The sequence below is a fragment of the Semicossyphus pulcher genome, unplaced genomic scaffold (genome assembly GCF_022749685.1).
Source record: "Semicossyphus pulcher isolate SPU_LCO1_2020_fin unplaced genomic scaffold, fSemPul1.0.p SCAF_20, whole genome shotgun sequence".
NCBI lineage: Eukaryota > Metazoa > Chordata > Actinopteri > Labriformes > Labridae > Semicossyphus > Semicossyphus pulcher.
In genome coordinates this window covers 8,337,866-8,359,553 of record NW_027211694.1, presented here as the reverse complement: position 1 = coordinate 8,359,553, position 21,688 = coordinate 8,337,866, and the positions used below count along the sequence as shown (strand labels likewise).

At 44.0% G+C, this 21,688-nt stretch overlaps 1 protein-coding gene across 1 annotated transcript in view; it reads left to right on the top strand.

Moving 5' to 3' along the window:
• The first annotated feature begins 3,390 nt into the window (after positions 1-3,390).
• pcloa (piccolo presynaptic cytomatrix protein a) overlaps positions 3,391-21,688 on the top strand; it is a 65,106-nt gene continuing 46,808 nt past the window's right edge. The window contains exons 1-3 of the mRNA XM_069671648.1: positions 3,391-3,617; positions 5,670-6,921; positions 8,272-9,243. Of these exons, the coding sequence (XP_069527749.1) occupies positions 3,406-3,617; positions 5,670-6,921; positions 8,272-9,243 (2,436 nt within the window). The 5' untranslated portion in view covers positions 3,391-3,405. The remainder of the gene's footprint in view (positions 3,618-5,669; positions 6,922-8,271; positions 9,244-21,688) is intronic.

Sequence of the window (21,688 nt, the reverse complement as noted above, 5' to 3'; positions counted from 1 at the left end):
TCAGTGCGAAGAAGAGGAGGAGCAGAGCAACGGCTACACCAGCATCGTTTATCACTGTAGACAGAGGCCAAAAGTCACCTCGTCTTACACATACACAAACACTGAGGTGAAGAGGAGGAGGAGGACTAAGACTGAATAGATGGAGGGAGACGACTATAAAAAATGAGGCATATCTATAGACAAGGAGATGAGGTGGGGGAGAAGAAAATAGGAACAGAAGCTAGCTAAAAAGCTAAAGCAAAGCTAAATTTGTAAGGAGACAGTCAGCTTAGCTTAGCATTGAAACAGGAAGTGGTTGAAACAGCTAACCTGGCTCTGTCCAAAGGCAAATAAATATGTTTGCAAGCACCCCTGAGGCTCACTATTCACCCTAACATGTTATATATAGTTATTTGTTCCTTTATTCTAATGTTTCACCTTGGGTTTTGTGCCACTCGATTTGTTAGCTAGGTACCTTCAGTTCCTGCACTTGAAATACTTTGTTTTTAGAATATTTAAGATGACAACAGGGTATTGTTTTACAGTGTTTTAAAGTAGAAAGAGCCAGGAGATAGTAAGCTTAGCTTAGCCTAGCTTAGCATTAAAGAAAGAGCTAGCCTGGATCTGACCAAGGCAAAAAACTATGTCCCTACAAGCACCTCTAAAGCTAACAATTTAACCAGTCACATTTTGTCGATCCTTTATGTTGTGGTTTTATCACTGTTTTGTTTCCCTTTAGCCTTTTGTTGGCCAGCTAGCTTAGCTTCCTGCACATAAACCTTTGTAAAACCCACTTAATTTGCTTTCAATATTATTTAAGCTACAGCTTGTTTTTACAGGGTAAACACTTTTTTAGCAAGTAGCGCAAGAACGACTGTGGACAGAGAAAGGAGACGGTTAGCTTGACTTAGCTTAGCACAAAGACTGGAAGTAGGGGAAACAGCTGGCCTGCCTTTGCACAATGGTTTAAAACAACACTTACTGATTAACACATCACATCCCGACAAAAACAAGTGTAAAAACAAGGTGGTTAGTGGAGGTTAAGCCTATGTTCGAAACTGTGACATCCTGGAGTCTTGGTTTCAAAGAAAATGTGCTCGCCTGTTACCTAGTTTGGTACTCATTTACAGTAAAAGATGCTAAAGCGTGGCTCCATTTAGTTACCTTTGGATCGAAGAAGGCTAGCTTTAATACCCTACTTTCATTCTTGATGCTAAGCTAAGCTAACCTCCGTCGGGTTTTAGCTACATATATACTGTGGAGACATAAGAGTGGTGTCAATCTACGAATTTAACTCGAATTTTCGTATTATTTCTTTGACAAAATACACAAACATTTACTTGTTGTGCGTTCCTATATTAATCACAGTTTAGTAGTCTTAAGCTAAAATCAAATGGTTACACTCACACTTGAGGCACACAGAGAATAGATTGGTATCTAACATCGCCCTAGCTGGAGCTGTCATCACTTCTAATTTGGTTGAAATCATGATCTGTAGTGTCACACGACCCTTAAAGCTTTTATTCTGAAGCTTTTCATGTGGTAAGAAAGAAAAGGAAGGACAGACTTCCGACTCAAAAAATCACCCAGCCCTCATCTCCAGCCCTGCCCAGGTACTGAGCACTGTGAGCTGGGTGCATATAGGACACATCTGCCCCTGAGCTCCATAGACAACACAGCAAATGAGCACACACTGTCATACTGCAACACATCTGCTTGACGTACAGCCGAGCCGACGTATTTTAATATCCTCCTCGCTGGGGTCTGGGGACTGTTCGTGCATATTCTGAGTACAGTGCAGCTGAATATACTGTAAGCTAGCTTTGCATTTTCAGCATGTGGGCTGACGTAGCGCTCTTGTGCTGTTTCATGTTGTTGTCAGGACCACATATCCGGTGTGTGATGTTATGTTTTAAATATGCAACATACCACAGCGCTCTTTTCATTAGTGAGCTTTTACATTGCATCAATTCCGTCCCATGCATGATAACACCAGCAATCTATTCCTCACAAGAGGAGGGCAGATAAAGAATTCATTGTGATTTATCAGGCTGCAGCCAACCTGAATCTCCCACATGCTTCTGCCTTCAGTTGCACATTTACATATCTGGAATATAAAGGGTTTGGATATGAAATGAGACATCCTACAGCTGCCAGCTGAAAGAAAAACAAAGCAATGACTTATTATTCATATCAGGAGTCATCTGAGGGCTTTTGCAGAGGCTTATCTGTGTTTCTGAATATTTTATGGTGGCAGTTTCCCCTAAAATTAGATCTATGGCACCCTGCTTTAATGTGTGTGTCGCTCTGTGAACTGAAAGGATAGTTCTGGATGTATAAAGACACATAAAGTCGTTTATTATACATCAAGGCTGGAAAGCATTTTTCTGATCCTGGAAATCAAAGTACTGCGAGAATTTGTATGTAGGCTAGAGAGGTGTGGTGTGTGTTCATACAGTATATATGAACTTCCACAGGCTTTTCGCTGGAGCCCCAGATACTTGACCCACAAACAATATTTACAACTCTCCCCTTTGAGTCTTTGTACTGAAAAAACCGAAACAAAACCAAATACGTATAGAGGATTTAAGTCGGCAATTACCTCGCGTCATCTGTGTTCAACTCACCTTCGACTCTTTAAAATGACAAACAAACCCAATTTTATAGACACATTTCGCTGAGAAAGTCCCCTTTAAAAGCATATTTTCCTCCCCTGATGTCTTCTGATCACCTGTCAGAGGCGGAGCATGCGCAGTGAGGAAGGAGAGCAGAGAGGCTGCTGGAGAAGCTGCGTCAAGTTAGCCGGTGATAAACGGAAGTAATTGATGTTTGGTGTGACTGTACAAGCCTGAAAAATGCATCTATACAAGATTTATCGCGGAAAATTTTAAGTGAAACCTTAAACCACTCTTTCCACACGTTTAATGTGCGACCTACACGGCTTATTGATTTTAGATTAAGCTACTTAATGCACAAGTATAGTAGTGTATACGAGTAGTACGGTTTCTAATGTTTGGATTAATTGCAGGTGCTGCATCCTGTAAGCTTATTAACGTATATTTACGCGAAACTAGATAACTTACCTTAATTATGCCAGCTAATTAGGTATTTTATTTTTTAAATCTACCGGAAACCACCTTCTGTGACTGTGAGCAATAGTAAGACAGAGAGAGACCCCCCTCACGGAAAACTGTGGTAACTGTGGTGTACAGCTGCAGAGATGCGCGACACAGAAAAACAAGGAGGACCGAGGGAAATGGAGAGACAGCACAGGGAAGGGAAGTAACCACACAACATCCACCGTCTGAGATGCTCCGACACACCGAGGAACACCGTGTTCGCTGCGCACTTTGGACATAAAACCGCAAACAGGAGCTCGGATCGTGCATTGATCCGAATACAAGGGGGGGACGGGAGGGGTCGATCATGGGGAACGAAGCGAGCCTGGAAGGAGGCGAAGGGCCGCTGTCTGGGCTGCCGGAGGGGCTGGCACCGGACGGGAAGGGCGGCTTCGTCCGGGTCTCCGATGGGACTCCGGTCAAACTGGAGGAACTGACCGAGGAGCAAAGGAGGCAGCTCGCCGCCGCGATGTCAAGGGCGCAGGGCAGGCAGCCTGGAGGCGCTGCAGCTGCACGAAGGCAGGGCTTTCTAACCAGCATTTTTTTTGGTTTAATTTTCTGGTGCACTTAAAATACCCACACCAACCAGGCAGGGAAACGTGAGAGAGGAAAAGGTGGATGTGTTGTGATTGTGTGGAGCATCATCTGGAAAGATGCTTTAAGGGAGCTAGTTCACGCCCATTTTTAATCCCACTAACCGCACCAAGAAGCGGTTTCATTCTTAGAGCTCTCTGTAATGGATTATCATTAAAAAGATCTGATCATCTGCATGACAGAAAGAGATAGTGGTCTTTCTAATGCAGCTCTAGTATTAGCTTGGCACGTTCAATTGATAAGCTGCGGCTTTGAACGTTGTGTATCTACTATTCTTCATGCATGCCTTGCTTTAAAAGCTCGCCATACTTGGGTTTTCTAAGATTTAATTTCTAAAATTAGCCCGATAGGGTGAATTGTTTGGCTCACTGTCCGCGGTTTGTCTGTCTGTGTGAGATCAGAGCGTAAGAGACACACCTCCAGTATTTGTGCGAAATTTTCGAAATGCCTGCTGGGTAAGGAAATCTGTCGTGCCCAGTGTATTTTTTTCCCCTTTGAACGACGCCTTAACACCCTGGCAAACATATACGCCACCATCATCAGCAGTGGAGCCAATCTCCCTCTAATATTGCCAATTAAACGGTCTTCTTATGAATTCCAGTTGTGTGTGGGAAATGTACTGTGTTGTGGAGGGGGAGGAAGGATGCTGCCAGTGAAAACAATATCCTGCCAGATCCATAATGTTTCAGATTTAATTTCATATATATAATCGTGGAGTGTTCCTTGATATCTTGTACATGTAGGATGACTTTTGGTGTTGCTAATTGGCTCCAATTGGGGGAGAGTTGTTATTTATATCCGAGCTGGAGGAGGGGGGAGGGGTGCATCAATATTAATATGACTAAAAATAGAACAGCAGCGTTAATGTCATCACACATAGACTTCCCCTCCTGCTGCTTTTAAAATGTAAAAGTCGGATTTCATCTTCTGTTGCTGTCATCTTCAGTCTAGTCGCTGTCCGTGGTGCTGAAATTGAGCTACAGTGGAATAAACACCACTACTTCTGATGTCTGATGTTTGCTGGGCTCTTTTTACCCAGAACTCCTTGTAAAAAATAATGTAGTTAGCTTAGACCAATATATATATAAATTGCAATGGCACACATTATCCAATCAGTCCATTGACTTTCTCCCTCATGCCCAGCACTGTGTGTAGGTTGTGTATGTCGCCTCTCAGCCTGGGCTAACAAAGATGTCTCAGCTTACCCCCGCTGAGCCGAGCATTTCCCTCTCTCTATCTCAATGATCTACACTCCATGTCATTCAGCGGTATTCACTTTCCTGTCAGCTTCACCCGAGGGCCACTGGCCACACATTTTGTGCTCGCTCATGTGTTGAAAAGGGCCTGAGATTACAAAGGGGCTAGCTTTATTATTAGCTCAATGATGCTATAGTAGAGGCAGAGGAGAAAGCAAATATCCAAAGCAATATCAATGGAGATGGAAAAAGGGCAAATTGATGAAACATTGTGGGGAAGAACTCAAATACAAAAGTGGATGATTCATGTGGAAATCACATCCTCACCCGTATTACCACAGAATTCATTTGATCTTTGGAAAGAGAAACACTTTGGTTTCACTTACTGTATGAAGTGCACTTGGTTGTTTCACGTTATCTCATTTATCAGTAACCCATATGCTAATCATGTTCATTATGGACTGATACTTATTAATGTCAGTCTAATGTAAAGTAATGTTTAGGCAGAATGAGTGTTGGTGTTTAAAAAAGTTATTGTCTTGTCTCGTGTCCATGTCTCAAATGTCATCAAAAACATTATTTTGACAAATTTTGGGATAATGGAGATAAAAGAGCTAACACGTATTACATCACTATCCAGTCTTAATAGTTGCAGTCAGTCTGTTGGTTTTATTTTGGCACTTCAGCTATGAGTCGTGTGAACTTAGAGGCTTAAAAGATTCTCTCACTTTGCCAAAAAGTAATAACAAGACTAACAATGGTATTTGTTTTCTTTTTCCAGACCGTCAGAATCTGATGCCCAGCAGCGTTCCCAGCAGGTAGGGGCCTCCAGGGGCCCTACAGGTCTCAGTAAGAGCCGCACTGTAGACGCCTTCAACCAGGGTCCACCAGGCAGGCCCACACCGGGCCGCAGCCCCTCCTCCCTCAGCCTTTTTGAATCCAGATTCCGGCAGGAGCCTAAAGACCCAGAGACTAAGTCCTCCGGCATGTTTGGCTCCAGCTTCCTCAGCGGGGCCAACCCCCTAAGTGCCGTGTCCTCCATGACCTCCTCCGTCTCCTCCTCCATTTCCTCCATAGGCGACACTGTCAACGTGCCCAAGTTTGGACTGTTTGGGGACGAGGAGGAGGGAGGTGCACCTGCACCTGAGTCCAAGCAGGGAGGGAAGCCCCCAGGCAAGGGGCCTCAACAAGGGCCAGGGCCAAAGGGACCACAACAGGGACCACCTCAAAAACAGGGTCAGGGCCCTCCTGGACAAGGGCCAAAGCCAGGGCAAGGACCCCCAGGACAGGGACCCAAGCAAGGTCAAGGTCCTCCTGGCCAAGGACCCCCTGGGCAGGGACCAAGGCAAGGTCAGGGACCACCAGGCCAAGGACCCCCAGGGCAGGGACCTAGGCAAGGTCAGGGACCACCGGGCCAAGGACCCCCAGGGCAGGGACCCAAATCAGGCCAGGGTCCTCCTGGCCAAGGACCTCCTGGGCAGGGACCCAGGCAAGGTCAGGGACCACCAGGTCAAGGACCCCCTGGGCAGGGACCCAGGCAAGGTCAGGGACCGCCAGGCCAAGGACCCCCAGGGCAGGGACCTAGGCAAGGTCAGGGACCACCGGGCCAAGGACCCCCAGGGCAGGGACCCAAATCAGGCCAGGGTCCTCCTGGCCAAGGACCTCCTGGGCAGGGACCCAGGCAAGGTCAGGGACCACCAGGCCAAGGACCCCCAGGGCAACAGGGCCCCAAACCAGGTCAAGGTCCACCAGGTCCAGGCCCCAAACAGGGTGTACCTCCCCAGCAAAAAGGTGGACCCCCTCAACAAGGACCAAAACAGCAAGGGCCACCAGGGGCTCATCCTGGGGAACCAGCTAAGAGTGCAGGACCTCCTGGTCAGCAGGGGCCTGGAAAGCCTGGAGGTGGTCTCTGTCCTCTGTGTAAGACCACCCAGCTGAACATTGGGTCCAAGGATCCTCCTAATTACAGTAACTGCACTGAGTGTAAGAACCAGGTCTGCAGCCTCTGTGGGTTCAGCCCCCCAGACTCAGCGGTAAGACAGTGATTACTATCTTTCTTCTGTCTTTCTCATTCTAAAAGCTAATTTCCTGGAGAATTTAGACTAAAAATGTTCTCAAAAAGACTTCAATCAACATCCTAACTAACCTTTGGATACACTGTGAGGGAACTGAAACACGCAAGCCCTCCATAATTTCCTTTTTTTCCCAATATAAATAGGTAAAACGGTGATATTAGACCAAATAATTTGCTAAGGGGGGAATTCAGTATGTTTACTGTAAGGCTGAGTTTATCTACATCCTGTTAGCAGCATATTGCTGTTCTCTGAGGCTGGCAGAGGAAGTGCATCTCATAAGAGTGGCACATGATTTGAGGAACAGAGGGACCATATGGACCCGGGGAATGTGGTGATCAAGGTGACTCATGTCATGGCCACAGGAAGATACTGTGCCAGCCAGTGAGGACGCTCCGTCACACATGGACGGTAAACGCTGGTGGGCCTTGATTACGGCACAGCAGAGTGACTGCTTCCTTCTGCTCGAGCTTCTTTTTGGGATTTGTGCTATACTACGTAGATCAAAGTCTGGGTCATTGTTTAGCAGATTGATATTTTTGGCAGTCATCTTCAAATACAATATAATAATATAATACAATACGCTTTCTGTTACAGTGGACTCTGTGTACATTTTAGGTTGGTTGAATGGACCTTATCTCGGTCAATGTATGCTATAGGTACCATTACGCTCAAAATAATACACTCATTGTTCTGGCTAAGATTGTGATCAAATCGTCAACATTGGCCCTTTTAAGCACTGTGGTTTGCACACATTGGAAACCAAGGAGATAAGCTATACACTGAAGAAAGAGCACTGTACTGTAGGCAGGCTTCTTGGGAACAGCATCAAACAGCATTTATACAGTCTTAGTAGAGCTTTTCTGCTGACTGCCATGTTGAAAATATGCGTTTGGTTTGAAGACATCGTGTTATTGCTGAAATGAAATAATCAGGAACACTTTGTTTATTCTAAATCATGAAGAAACAAACATTTAATGTAAAGAAAAGATTACAAATATGCCTTAAATGTCGGTATATAAATGTCCTGCTGCCTTCTTTGACTTATTCGCAAATTGCCAGATTTAAATGATCTTATTTTATATGAAGCAATTTGTTTGGGGAAAACAGGATTCAGCTCATTAGAAACACTCATTCACGTACATGTCTCTAAATTTGTCTTCATTTTACGCTAAACAAAAAGAAAATTGTTATTGTAGAGGTTTAATTAGATATGCTTTCCTGTGTGTATACTGTAATTGTGCATGCCGTTGATGTCTCTGCTTGAAATTTGTTCCAGTCAAACCTAACCCATCTCTTGTTTCTTCACAGGGTAAAGAGTGGCTCTGTCTGAACTGCCAGATGCAGCGAGCGATGGGAGGTATGGATCCCCCCGGCATGACGAAACCCAAACAAGGCTCGGCCCCACCCTCCCCCCAGAGACAGGCGCCCGGAAAGCCTGGCAAGCTGCTGATAAAGCAGCAAAGTACCACCGACCAAGGGTTAACGCCGCCAACCACACCAAGGCAGAAATCTCCTTCCTCTCCTGGACCTTCTTCCCCAGGTTCCTCAATGGGAGGATCCCCCAAAATTGACCCCAAGACCGGCCGCCCCATCCAGCAGAAGTCCACTCCCCAGCAGTCTCCGGCTAAAGCCAAACAGGAGTCCAGCTTCTTTGGGGGGTTAGGAGGTATCAGTCTCGGAGGTTTAACGGACGTGGCCAAACCTCCTGCGGCTGCTTCCCAAGCTGCTGGAGGGTTCTTTGGCGGGTTGGGCGGTTTGATGGACTCGTCGAAGCCTCAAGCGCAGGCGGCGGCAAAGCAGGAGGAGTCGGTGGCGGGGAAGTTGTTCGGAGGTTTTGGAGGGTTGACAGAGGCAGCAAAACCTCCGGCTGCTGCTTCTCAGATGTTCAGCTTTGGATCTTCGCTTTTGAGTTCAGCCACCAACATTGTCACCGGAGAGGAAGACAAGGCCGCAGATTCCCCACCTGGGTCGCTGCCAGACTCTGACCCCGGATCACCACCTGACTCTCCCTTCTCTGCTCCTGGGTCGCCTCCTGATTCGGATTCTGCTCCTGACACCCCACCTGCCAGGTCCAAGAAACCTCCCAGAACAATTTCCATGGAGCAGGAAGACAAGGAACCAGCACCTGCCCCAGCCCCGACGACCAAGGAAAACTGCCCTCTCTGTAATGTGGATCTGAACGTTGGTTCGGCAGACACACCCAACTTCAGCCTTTGCACCGAGTGCAAGAAGAAAGTGTGCAATCTGTGTGGATTTAATCCGACTCCTCATCTAGGAGAGGTAAGACACCTACTATTGTCTTTAACCTTATAGCTTTCTGTTGTTTTAACACACTGCACCTACCAGTAATTTATGCATTCTGTCGCATATAAATAGATCGCAAACATCCTCTCAATGTTTCATTGAAATAGGTCACAGTAAAGATCATCAGGAACGCCGGAGTTTTAGCACTGCATCGTCCCAAAGTCCTCTGAAAGGAAGATATAATGTTATGAGTTCTGCTAAGTACATTAGTGTATTCCAAACAGACCTAGCAAAGACATCTGCACATGTGAGACTGCTGAATGAATGGATGCGGTCAATTATCTTGCGTTTTAAAATGCCAGTCTCATTACTATCAGGCGTTCTTTAGTGGAGAGGGCGGCCAGAAATGTCAAGATAAATTAGGTTGTTTGAATGGACGTCTCATCATTGAAGAGCACTTCAAACAATTGACACTTGACTCTGAAACTTGATAGTCTGCATGGGTTTGCTTGTGTGCGTACTTGTTTGGTTGTGTGTACAGAAATGTACTGGTATGTACGTGTTTGTGTATACCAGAGTTTTGTCCATTCTGGGTCTTGTTTGCCGAATGATGACGTGGAAACCAAACACTCTTGGCCTGCTTATCTCCCGAGGGGTGGGGTCTAGTGTACTGGCGCTACTGTGGTGTTTTGTCTCATATCAGAGCATCATCCCAAGACTGTGGAGATCCACAGAACAGATGGCACTCTATGGTGTACAATCAGTATATTTTGGTAATAGAGGCCAAGAAGTGCTTTTGCTTGAGTGCTCTCTCAGCATGCTGGCAAAATATAATCACACATGCTTCCCCGCTTAATATTCCATCTAAAGTGTCGGTTATTGTCTCTTGTAATCCTCACTGTATTGCACATTCATTGAATATTAGCCGTGCTCGGTGAAAGTCAAAGGTCACTCATGTCGGGACGTATGATCGCATCCTCTTAACACGGTCATGCGATCCACGGAGCAGTCATGTGTTTGTCACAGGTCAGCTGGATCCAGGCTTCACGTGTTAGCTACTTTGTTAGCTGGTGGCTTTAGTGTCTTTTAGTCTTAAGTAATTTGCTGTGTATTTCTGGCTCACGGGAGAGCCCACTGTAGCAGTGAGTGACACTAAGCTTGGAATTGACATCATATATATGTACAGGAAATGGTCACTTCTCTGGGACAATAAACTTTAATTTTATAAAAGGGAAAACCTGCAAACTGACTGACTTCAAAGAAAAATATACTTTTCTTTAGTATGATGATGATATACTCTTATTTGTGTCTGTCAAATAATTAGATGAGAAGATGGTAGCTCTTTTGTTTGTCTTTCAACAACCAGCAGTTGGTTAGCTTAGCTTATTTTGGACACTAAACACTCTATAAACAGCGAATTATTGTTTTCACACTTAAGTTATTTAATTAATTATACAAACAAGATTCTATGTATTAATGGTAGTAGTGATTTTGGTATCTTCCCCTGAGCCCAGCTAACTGTTTCCTGCTATTTCCAGTTTGTTGGTTGGCAGAGCTAACCGACTGTTAGCCGTAGCTTCATATCTACAGAACTTGGTATCAATCTTCTCATCTAACTCTCCTCCTAAAAGTAAACATCCCCCAAATGTCAATTAATCAGGTTGTTTACAAGCCATAGAACATTTACTATAAAAGATGGAATGACAGTTTTGTCTATGCTAATTTCACAACACATCATATATGAAATATTTACCCTTAAAGGAGCAGTTCGCCCCTGGCCACTGTCACTCAAAGCTGGTGTTGTCTGTAATCGATAGAAGCAATTATATTTGAAATTGGCGCCATAGCTGTGGAGAAAGTTGTACAAACAGCTCGTGGTTTCGCCCATTCTACATTCCTACAACACCCAGCCTGCATTGCGCCCCTCCCTCTGAAAGGAACGACCCAGCGAGAGACGCTGGAGTGAAATACTACCGTTTCGCTGCAGGCGATCGCTCAGAGCGGTACAGAATCCGAACTACGACGAGAATATACCGGTGGATCGTCTAAAAAATCTTCAGGTCTGCAGTCTACATTACAAACCTGACGATTTTTAACGAGACATGACATCGGAGGCGGGCGTCCTAGATTGAGGAAGTGTAGTTTAGTGAGCTCCCTGGTTTTTCTGGGCCCATTGTAGAAGCGGATAGCGTCCTATCTCATTTTTTTCCTACCATAATGGCGTTAGCTTCCCATAATAGCATGATAGGACTGAGGTTGAAAATCAGCGAACTGGCCCTTTAAATTGTTGTGACAATACAGACTGGAGAGCATTTTTGTTCCTATGCTACAGAGTAATGCGTGCTTCAATGGATTATTCACTGTCCCACTGCTACGGTAGCATTCAAGATGGCCGCCATTTGTTTACAATAGTGGCAGCACCATTAAAGACAATTTCTTTTAAGTTTTGGTCCCTCTGCTGTTGTTAATTAAGTCCAAGCATGGATAAAAATGCAATTATGCTGGAGAGATGGGCATCCAATCCACTGCGAGGCTCTAAATGGAAATAGATTAGTCCTTTAAAAGACCATCTTGTCTTAAAGCCAGCTTAGTTTTGTTATTCAGAATGATGCAGCTAAACAAATGGGAGCATTTCTGACTCATCAAGTACTGAGTACAAATACAAAAGCTGAAACAGCACAGCAACATTAGTTTAATCTTACAACAGCAGTACCTTGTGGAATGAGGCTGCAGACGCACGCGCACACAACACCTGGGTTGAGTCATCTACCCCCCACGTTCTGTGCCTCTCTTCTGTGTCATAACGTCGGCTGCCAGTGGGGGATCATTTGCTGACGTAGGAGACTGGGTCAGAGTGTGTGTGCCTTGGGAGTGCATGTGTGTGTAGGAACTGTACAGCATGTTTTATTTGCAGAACTATTGAATAAGTAAGGCAGGAAGCAGACAGGACAGTCTGGTGTACGCTTTTATTCTGTCCTGTGTTCCAGCCGTGGGTGTATATGTGAGAATTTAGCTTTTGAGGATCCACTGAGCTAAAGTTCTTCATGTCTTTCCGTTAAATGCTGGAGGTTGAGAGTGTGCGCATGCTGTGTCAACACGTGTTCGTGTGTAGACGTAATCTCTTCTACCTAAAAGGATTAAAAGGGCAACCGGAAGCCTGTCATTTCTATCCAGGCTTGATCCTGGACTCAGGTGTCTCAGGTGACTCAACTTTTTCTTCGTCTTTTCATCCTTTTTTTTGCCACATTTTCTCAGAATGTCTTTATCATTTCCCTCCTTTTATGTCTTCTTCCTCTGTATCCTTTAATCGGTTCCTATCTTTATAAGGCCCGGAGGAGACTCACTTAACGCCGGTGGTTTTTTCGGTGCTTATCCTCCCTTTAAACACAGTCTTTTCTCTGTGTCAGACTCTCCCTCAGCGGTGCCATCCCTTTGCTTTTTCTCAGCGCCGTTCCCTTTGATGTAGGGAAAGTCTGTAAATGTGTGTCTGTGTCTAGCGCTGCTCAGCGATGTTACTGTAGCTCAGGCTCCATGTCATGTTGCCCTTATCAGTAATGAGTGTGCTCGTCGGAGAAGTCTTACGTAAAATGGGAGAAGCACCACTTTCCTAACAAGCACGAATGTATGAAGAAGACTTCAAGCTTCAGCCTGTAAAACTTACACCACTGAAAACATAACTGAATCTCACCTTTCTTACCAAACTCTGAGGGTTTATTCTGTACCTTTAAATCAATGTATATTTTATGTTGACGAATGAGCAATCTATAATAATGTTTGATTAACTCCACTTAATATGTACTGCTACATTGCTGGAGGTATACAGCTAGCAAGATATTGTGCCTCGCTTGTGTTTGTACCCTGATAAAGCAGTCGCCTAAACAATATTAAAAAAGAAGTTTGAAGAATGACAGCATGGTCACCTGACCAGAAACAGAGGACAATGCTAACCAGGCACCGTTGAAAGTGAAAACTTAAAGTGCTCTTTCGCTTATTTCTAAAGCTTAGCTTATGGCAAATGTGCATATTTGCTTCCTCAGCGAGTTACGAGAAGAATGATACCACTCTGGTAAATATAAAGCTACATCAGTTAGCTTAGCTTAGCATAAGGCTAGCTGTTAGCCCATACGGTAACAGAATCCACCTACAACACCTCTAGAGCTAGCTTACCAACAATTTATACCTATACATATATTTATCTTTACAAAGAGCTAAGAGTAAAAAAATTATTGTGTTTTCCGTAAGGTGTTAAGTGCTAGACTAAGTTGTTGCAGGTGCAGTAACTTCCTGCCTGGAATCCTCATGATAACTCCAAGTAGTATTTGCTGAATATGGTTAAAAGGTACTAAAAGGTACAAAAGTAAGTGTACTATGTACAGTATAAGTTAAGTTAAGCTAACACTGCTGCAGACTGGGTCAGGAGTACCACGTAGAAGAGTCCACACATTTCAAGTAGCCTTCTTCATACAACCCCACTATAAAAGATCTGAACTATCCCTTTAAGGTTGATAAAAGTAGATACAGATACAGCGCTGTGTTTTTATGTTACTAGGACAGTTACAGTATGGTTACCTAATTGTGTTAATGGTACACTGTTGGGATGTGGGGACTTTTTCTGTGGTTAAAGTGGCACACAAATTGTTTAACACATTTACAACAAAGGATAAATGAGCAAATGAGTTGGTGTTATTACCACAAAGTATAATTAAGGGAGCTTTGGATGCGCTAAATGTACAGTTTTTAAATGTGATGCTGCTAGGCTAGCAGCCCCCCTTGCTAAGATAGGCTAATCACTTCCATGTTCAGAGTTAGGGGCGGGAATCGCGGTGTAACTCACGATACAATACGCGATACTCAAACCAAGATAGTGACAATATCTGCGATAATTAATATATTGCAAGACGATCATGTGATGATACATTACGATACCACCCCTAATCAGAATGTATTAAGATTTAGGCCTTTAATCGGTACAGGTAGGGTACGGTGTGTCAGTCAATACAGTTTGTATACGTGCATGCATGTCTTTCATTGGTAGGCTCCTGTCCTGCACATCGTCACGTCCGTGTGGCTCGATATGCTTACACATGCTCACCTCATGTTGTTTCCTGTGTCCTCCTCCCTCATTGTTATTCTGTGGTCGTGCCCACAGAATAACAATACCCACCCACAGTCTGAACCCTCCAGTGTGCACCGGCAGATAAAGGCCTGCTCCATGGTCAGTTGAACAACACACACATGTACATGTAGAGAACAAAAACAGCCTTCGGTATCAGAAAAATATAAGCCTGCTGTTTGTTCTCCTCTTTATATAATCGACCGCATCTTGTTGGGATATCAGTCTGTTTTCACTGCCGTGCGGTGTAACTGAGGTTAGTCTGTTTCTGGACCATATAGTCTAGTTGCCTCACAGCTTTGCCATCACTCGCCCAGGAGGCTGAAGTGTACAGAAATAGTCACAGGCACAAAGGGGAGAACACAAGCTACTAGAGGGCAGCGCTCTCTCTCTGTATCTCTCTCTGTGTTTTTTCAGTCTCTTTTGTGTTTTTCCTTTCATATTTCCTGCTTTTTAAAAGGGTCTTTCTGCCGCACCAGGCAACCCGCAGAGTCCCCCCCCCCCCCCCCCCCCGCGGCCACCTTGGAAGGCTTGAAATGGATGCTATTTTTAGACGTTTAGGTGTTTTTCCGCACATTGCTCGGCCCATCTGTGGGAGAATCATTTTATTTAATTTGGCAGTGTGAATGCTAGGAATAAACTGCACATAGATTAATCATATTTAGCTTAGAGTGATTGCAAACACAGGCTAAGTGGTGACTGTCTTTCCTGCAGGTCTTGGACTTTGCTCAAGCTCTGACAAAAGCTCTGTCATTGTTTTAGGAATTGTCACGATTGAAATGAGCTCTCCTCAGGCGCCGCGAACAGCCGCGTCTCTTCCTTTTTTCTAACAACTCACCCTGCGGCTCCACTCCAGAATGATTTCCAATTATCCCCTTTCTAATTTACTGGTGCTTGCATGCTTAGCGAGGGCCACATTTTCGCCACAGAGCCAAGAAGGGGAAGGGAAGATAGCCAAGAGCATCATGTGTGCCAGCAGCGCTGAGGGCCTGGTGAGACGGAGAGGCAAGGACGGGCAGGCGAAGACACACACAGACACTTTCTGGCACCGGCGTCATCTAGTTAGCACAGGCTGTTGTATTTACATCAGCCTTCTCTCCTGTTGAACACAAGCTTTACTGCAGTGACAGGAGAGTCGATGAATTGAGTTGAAAAGCAAGTTAGAGTGTCTGACTCCGTCTTCCTCCCTAGAAATTGATATTCAATATGTGAGGCCAACAGCAGAGCCGGGATTAGGAAATGGATTCACCTCCCAAAATAATTTCCGTGCATTAAAAAAACCAGAGAGGAAAGTGGATTAGCTTTTTTGCACGTTTAAAGTAACTCCTTTCATCCTTATGGGAGGATATAGAAAGTGGAGTGCGGCTGGAAGGCAATTTCAAGTCCTGAAATCAGCAAATACACTTTCTATCCTACAGCTACGTACGAACAAACTGCTAAAGAGCTGTGAATTCACTCACAAGCACACACATATCCTATGTGAAAGTGGCATGCAGGGAGACAGAAGGAGAGAAGACACAAGAGAGAATACTCTGACAGCAAAAGGAAGTCCAACAGGGAGTAAGGAGACAGGGGGGAGGGGGTGTCACAACGGATATGGGTGCCAGCTCGTGCTGCCCTAAGCTGCGCAGACGATGACAACCTGACTGTTGTGGTTTGTTTTAGCGCTTGTGACTCACGCCTCTGAGTCACATTAGCAGCACCTATAGGCACAATGTACTGTCAGGCGGACGCGTCTGATGTAGCAGGAATTCTAACCTCAAACAAGATTTTGTGGGAGGGTAGAAAGAGGCCTGCACTTAGACTCAACATAGCATCGGTTGTATGTTGCATGTGTTGATGTACGACTGAAAGACTTCCATGTAGGATAAAACACTTAGTCGTGTATTTTTATGATGTTCTTTCCGTATGAAAGCACAGGGAACTATGTGCCGACTGAAAACACGTTCATTGTTTCATCTCAGTTTGTGTCCAATTCTGTGGAACTGACACCAAATTGGAGATAATAAATACATGAATGCTGCACTTTACCTCTTAAGGGGCAGTTTGTAGTCTTCAGTTAATCAGATATGATGTGTCATTAAATGATGCAAATATCAATTATGAAAGAATTACTGTATTGTGATATTATCGTTATTGTATCGTGTACTGATCGTATCGTACCGTACCATATTGTATTATATTCGTATCCTACCGTACCATACCATATCATATTGTATCCTACCGTATTGTACCATATCGTACCATACCGCATTGTATCCTACCGCATCGTATCCTACGGTATCGTATCATACCGTACCATATCACACCACATTGTACTGTATTGTATCCTACCATATCGTATTGTATCGTACCTTACCGTATCCTACTCTACCGTATTCTACTGTATTGATCCTACCGCATCGTACTGTATCTTATCCTACCGTATCATATCGTATCCTACCATATCGTATTGTACCGTATCGTATCGTATCCCACGGTATCGTATCATACTGTACCATATCCTACCGCATCGTACTGTATCGTATCCTACCGTATCGTATCCCACGGTATCATATCATATCATACCATATCACACCGCAACGTACTGTATTGTATCCTACCATATTGTATTGTATCCTACCGTACCATATCCTACCGCATCGTACTATATCGTATCCTAACGTATCACATCGTATCGTATCCTACCGTATCGTATCGTACTGTAGAGTATCCTACCATACCTTATCCTACCGCATTGTACTATATTGTATCCTACCATATTGTATCGTAACCTACCGTATCGTATCATATCCTACCATACCGTACCATATTGTATCGTATCCTACCATACTGTATCGCATCGTATTGTATCGTACTGTATTGTGAGTAACCCTGTGATTCCCATCCCTACTTGTTTAATGTTTAATGTAAAATATTAATGTATGGAGGTTTAATCAGGAAGACTAACAGGGATTTGAGGATTGATTCTCATTGAGGCCACCCAGACTAAAAATGGATCCATATATTTCGCTGTAAGGGTCGTTGGATACACGCGCCCAATGTGTGACATATGATATGATTGAGGGTCTACATGCCTGAGCCGACCGTTTCTTTAAATCCTAACATACTTCATGGTCATTCACAGAAGACAGCAAAGCATCCTTAAACTCTTTCTATAGATTGGGACACATGCACACAGACAGATTATGTAGTTGGCTGCAGATAAACACGGACGCGGTCAGAAAATGCCCTGAAACAAACGTCTCTCTCTCCTTAATCCCTCGGCTCAGAGCACATATAGCCGCTGTCTCACACCTCGTCCTTTGTGTCACATCCAATTTTAAAAACACAGGCTTATACACACATGAAAACACACCTTCTCACTTCCCTCTGGCACCTTTTCCCCTCATGTAGTTTATCAATCCACAACGGAGCCACATAGCTTGACACTCGGTACGGGGAGTACAGGAACATTTGTTTATAGAATTGGGTAATCATTTTTTATTCAACCACATAATGTGTGCTTTCCTGCGGCACTCACAGACCCTATAACCGCGGTGCTCTGGTCACTAAGCAGCTGAGGGTTAAATGCACTTTTCTCAGAGGCTTTTCAACAGCAGCATTCGATTTATTCAACTTCCCCGCTCGGAAATTGCTGCTTATTTTGGGATTGAAGCCAACAATCTCCTGGTCCGAGGCCCAGTTCTCCAACCTTAAGGCTATCAGCGCTCACACAACATTTGGTTTCATGATTCAAACGAGAATTACATCAACACACGAGCATGGATCACTTGAAAAGGGTGAATACGGCGCATTGAACCCGGAGATGGGAACATCGTTAACAGCGGGACATTTATTAGGACAAAGATCTTTTTTGGCTTGCAGAGGAGCTGATGCTGTTATGTCCGGCTTGCAGTCGAGTGCATTATAATTAAGTTGGCCACTCAGCAACGCTCATCAATGAGAAAAGGGCAACGACTTCCGGGCTTTACTTTGAGCAGGAGCTGTAGCACACAAGGTGACTTGGGAAATGCTGCAGAAAGGACGCTAGTCTTCCGATAGCTTTGCTATTAAAAGGCCTTTAGTAAGGATTATTCTTTGACCTTCTTTAATGTAGAAAAGAAGCTTTTTCACAACAGAAACATACTGATTTCACAGATTATCTTTATGTTTTATCAGGATAAAATGTCATGTAACATGTGTGTTGCATGCTAACAAAATGATCTGCCTTTTAGCTTGCTAATAAGGAAGTTAAAGTTTGTTTTGAATAACATGTTTGTTTTTTGCTGAGAGTTTTGCTGATACTACTGTTATATTTCTGTGAAAGATGAAGCTACAGAATAGAGGCTTAGCTTAGCATAAAGAGTGAACCTGGTTCTGTTCAAAGGTAATGTATTCTACCCACTAGCATGTTATAAAGTTAGCTCATTGATACATTTTTTCTTATTTGGTAGCAGTGACTTCCTGGACTCTTGTCACTATGAGTTGCGAGGCAATCATATGTGGCTAAAGCTAGCTTAGCTGTTTTCCTTGTCTGCAAGCAGTATCCGCATGAACTGAAAAATAAAGCTAACGTGGAAGTGCAAAGATTGCAGTTCCTTTGATGGCCACTTGAGGCTGGCTCTAAAAGCGAGTCAATTCCCATTAATCCCCATTTAAAACTTTACTTTGGGGGGTGAATTTCACTGTAACTTAATTGTTTATGATATAGCTAAAAGTGTTTATTATTTTTAATCTTATGTTTGCAACAATTAGCAGGTTTTGGTGTCACCATACTTAGCTTGTTGGATCGCTTAGGGTTCCTCGTACACTTATTTATTTGTGGCCGCCGGTGCGTGGGATTCTCGATTGTAGCAATCCAACCTGACCACTACAATAAATAGAATCTCAAGCTGTTGGAAACACTGTGGTTAAGTAGCTAACAAGCTAGCTAATGAATTAGCCTTTAGCATACTAAATAACTTTGATAGCATTTGCCAACCCCTTGCTTCACCCTCTTGTCCAAATATGGTCACTTCCGGGTCCAAACACCCAACATGGTGGAGGCCATTGGGTATGTGGGTACGTCCAATTCCTATACAGCCTATGCTAAGCTGTATGGCTGTAGCCTTATATGCTTAAAACAGGGTATTAAACCAGGAAGTAAACCCAGACGTCATTCCACTAACAAACTCTAAATGTGCTGTAACATTCTTGGCAGCCAACAGGAACTGCAGCTTTCCCTGACTTCCTGGCAACCGATCAGAAGCTTTAAGGGGTGATAATGTAAAGCTTGTTGGCAGGATCGGGTGTTGAGTCACCTCCAATGACCATTAAGCTCTTTAACTTGTACCGCTTCACTATTTCCCACACCGCATCATCCTTTTCATCTCCTCCTTTTGGTTTCATCCTCTTTCTCCTCCTGTTTTTTCTCTCGCCTCTCACACAACATTATCAACCCTCCACCTGTCTCCTTCTGCGTCCTCTCATCTGCCTTTATCCATCTGTCCCATCCTCCAGATCGTCTTCTCCTCCCACTGTCAGTGCCAGGCTCTCACTAAATTTAGATGGGTAATACCTCATAGGATTCCTTGCTTAATCAAAGAGCCGCACCGACCTTCACAACACTCCAACTCCCTGTTGGAAACAATAACCAACACGGCTTCGGCTACAGCCCTTTCTTGTCTCAATATCCGCTCACTTTCTGTGGTTTTCAGTTTGTCTTCTCTCCGTGTCCTTGGAGGGAGTTTGAAGAGGACAGAAAGTTGGAGATGAAAGATAGATGGAAACACTCAAAGTCTCTTTATTCATTCATGTCGGGCTTGTATTTGTTGGAGAAATATGTGGGAGGAGAGAGCAAGTTGTCATTTCCTTCCTAGGTATTTTCAATGCTTTCATCTGGCTGTGTATATGTCATCAACACCGTCACACGCTCCCCACTGTGGGTGTCGGTACATGTCACCTGTTTGGTATCCGTGCACATGTGACGGTAGAAAACGTTCCTGTAAGATGGTGATGCGAGTGAGTGACTCCACTGCTTTTATGAATCATCGCTGCTCCTGTTCCCAGAGCTAATCATAGCAGACAGAACACACAGGCACGCTGCAGTTATTTGAAGGCTGTAAGGTTATATAAAAATACACCTGACTTGTTGGTGTTAATTACAAGGCTTACAAGGCAAACTTTTGTGCTGATTGCGTCATCGTGTCATTTGGCACTGATATCCATTCATGCTGTCCAGACGATGAATCATAACGACTTTAAGATCCTCTGATTTTTCCTGTAGCGCCACAGTAAGATTGACTTTAATGTCTCTACAACTATTTAGTAAGGATGGGCATTTCGAGTAATCTAATTACCTCATGAACGAGTTATCGAGAACCTCGCAACATATATGTATTTTTTACCATTAAAGAAACATACGTCGGACACGGACCTCCCGGCCCGGAAATGGTAGGCTGTCTGCCTGTAAGAGAACATTAACACCTTAATAACATTACTTTAATAAATTGCCAACAATAGAAAGCCTGTGCAAATTCAAAAGCATTAAACAACCTTAACAGACCCTTTCAATTAACGTTAGCGGTAGCGGACTGTATGGGCTTCTGTTCTGTGTTGCTTAACATGTTTTCCATTCTCGTAGCTGCTGTCCGGCTCAACAAACGCCATCAGCTCACAGAAGCCTTCTCCTTCCACAACACTTCATGAGAGCATATCGCCATGTCTGTTATTAGCAGGCTAATCTTCTCCGCTCTGGTATCATCATCACAACGATGTGTGCTAACAGGGCTAGCAAATGATGTGATGCGAGACTGCCTGTTGTCTGTCTCTGCTGGCTTCTCCTTGTGCTTTAAGCGCGTGTGGTTAAGCATCGAGCTAGTATTTCTATAGTTTAACACCAGATATCTCGCACAGCATGTGATCGTCGTCTTTTTTGTCAAAGTACTTCGAGGCATCACTTTTCCTGGTCACAGCTGACATGGTGCTAAGCGGAGTTAAACTACTTTAGCTGAAAACAGCGCGTGTGCGAGAGTAGTGTAACGTTACTCGAATAATGACAATGAGTCAACATTGAACTTTTCATCTACTGCCGTCATCAAATAAACATTTAATTTGTCCCTCTTGTAGTTTATCACTTAATACCTGCAGAACTTAGGACAACTTTGACTGTACTCTGTGTAGCGCTGTGAAGAAGAAGAGTGCTAACATGCAGGGTTGGGACGGTTACTTTAAAAACTACCTGTTAACAAATGTAATCAGTAACTTAATCCAAGTATCACAATTTTAAAGTAACTGATACTTTCCGTTACTTTTGGATTACTTCAATTCTAAATCTGCGAATAAAGACGAAAGAAAATAAATACTTTTGTATTGTGCGAATGCCCGTTTAAATTAATCATGATAATT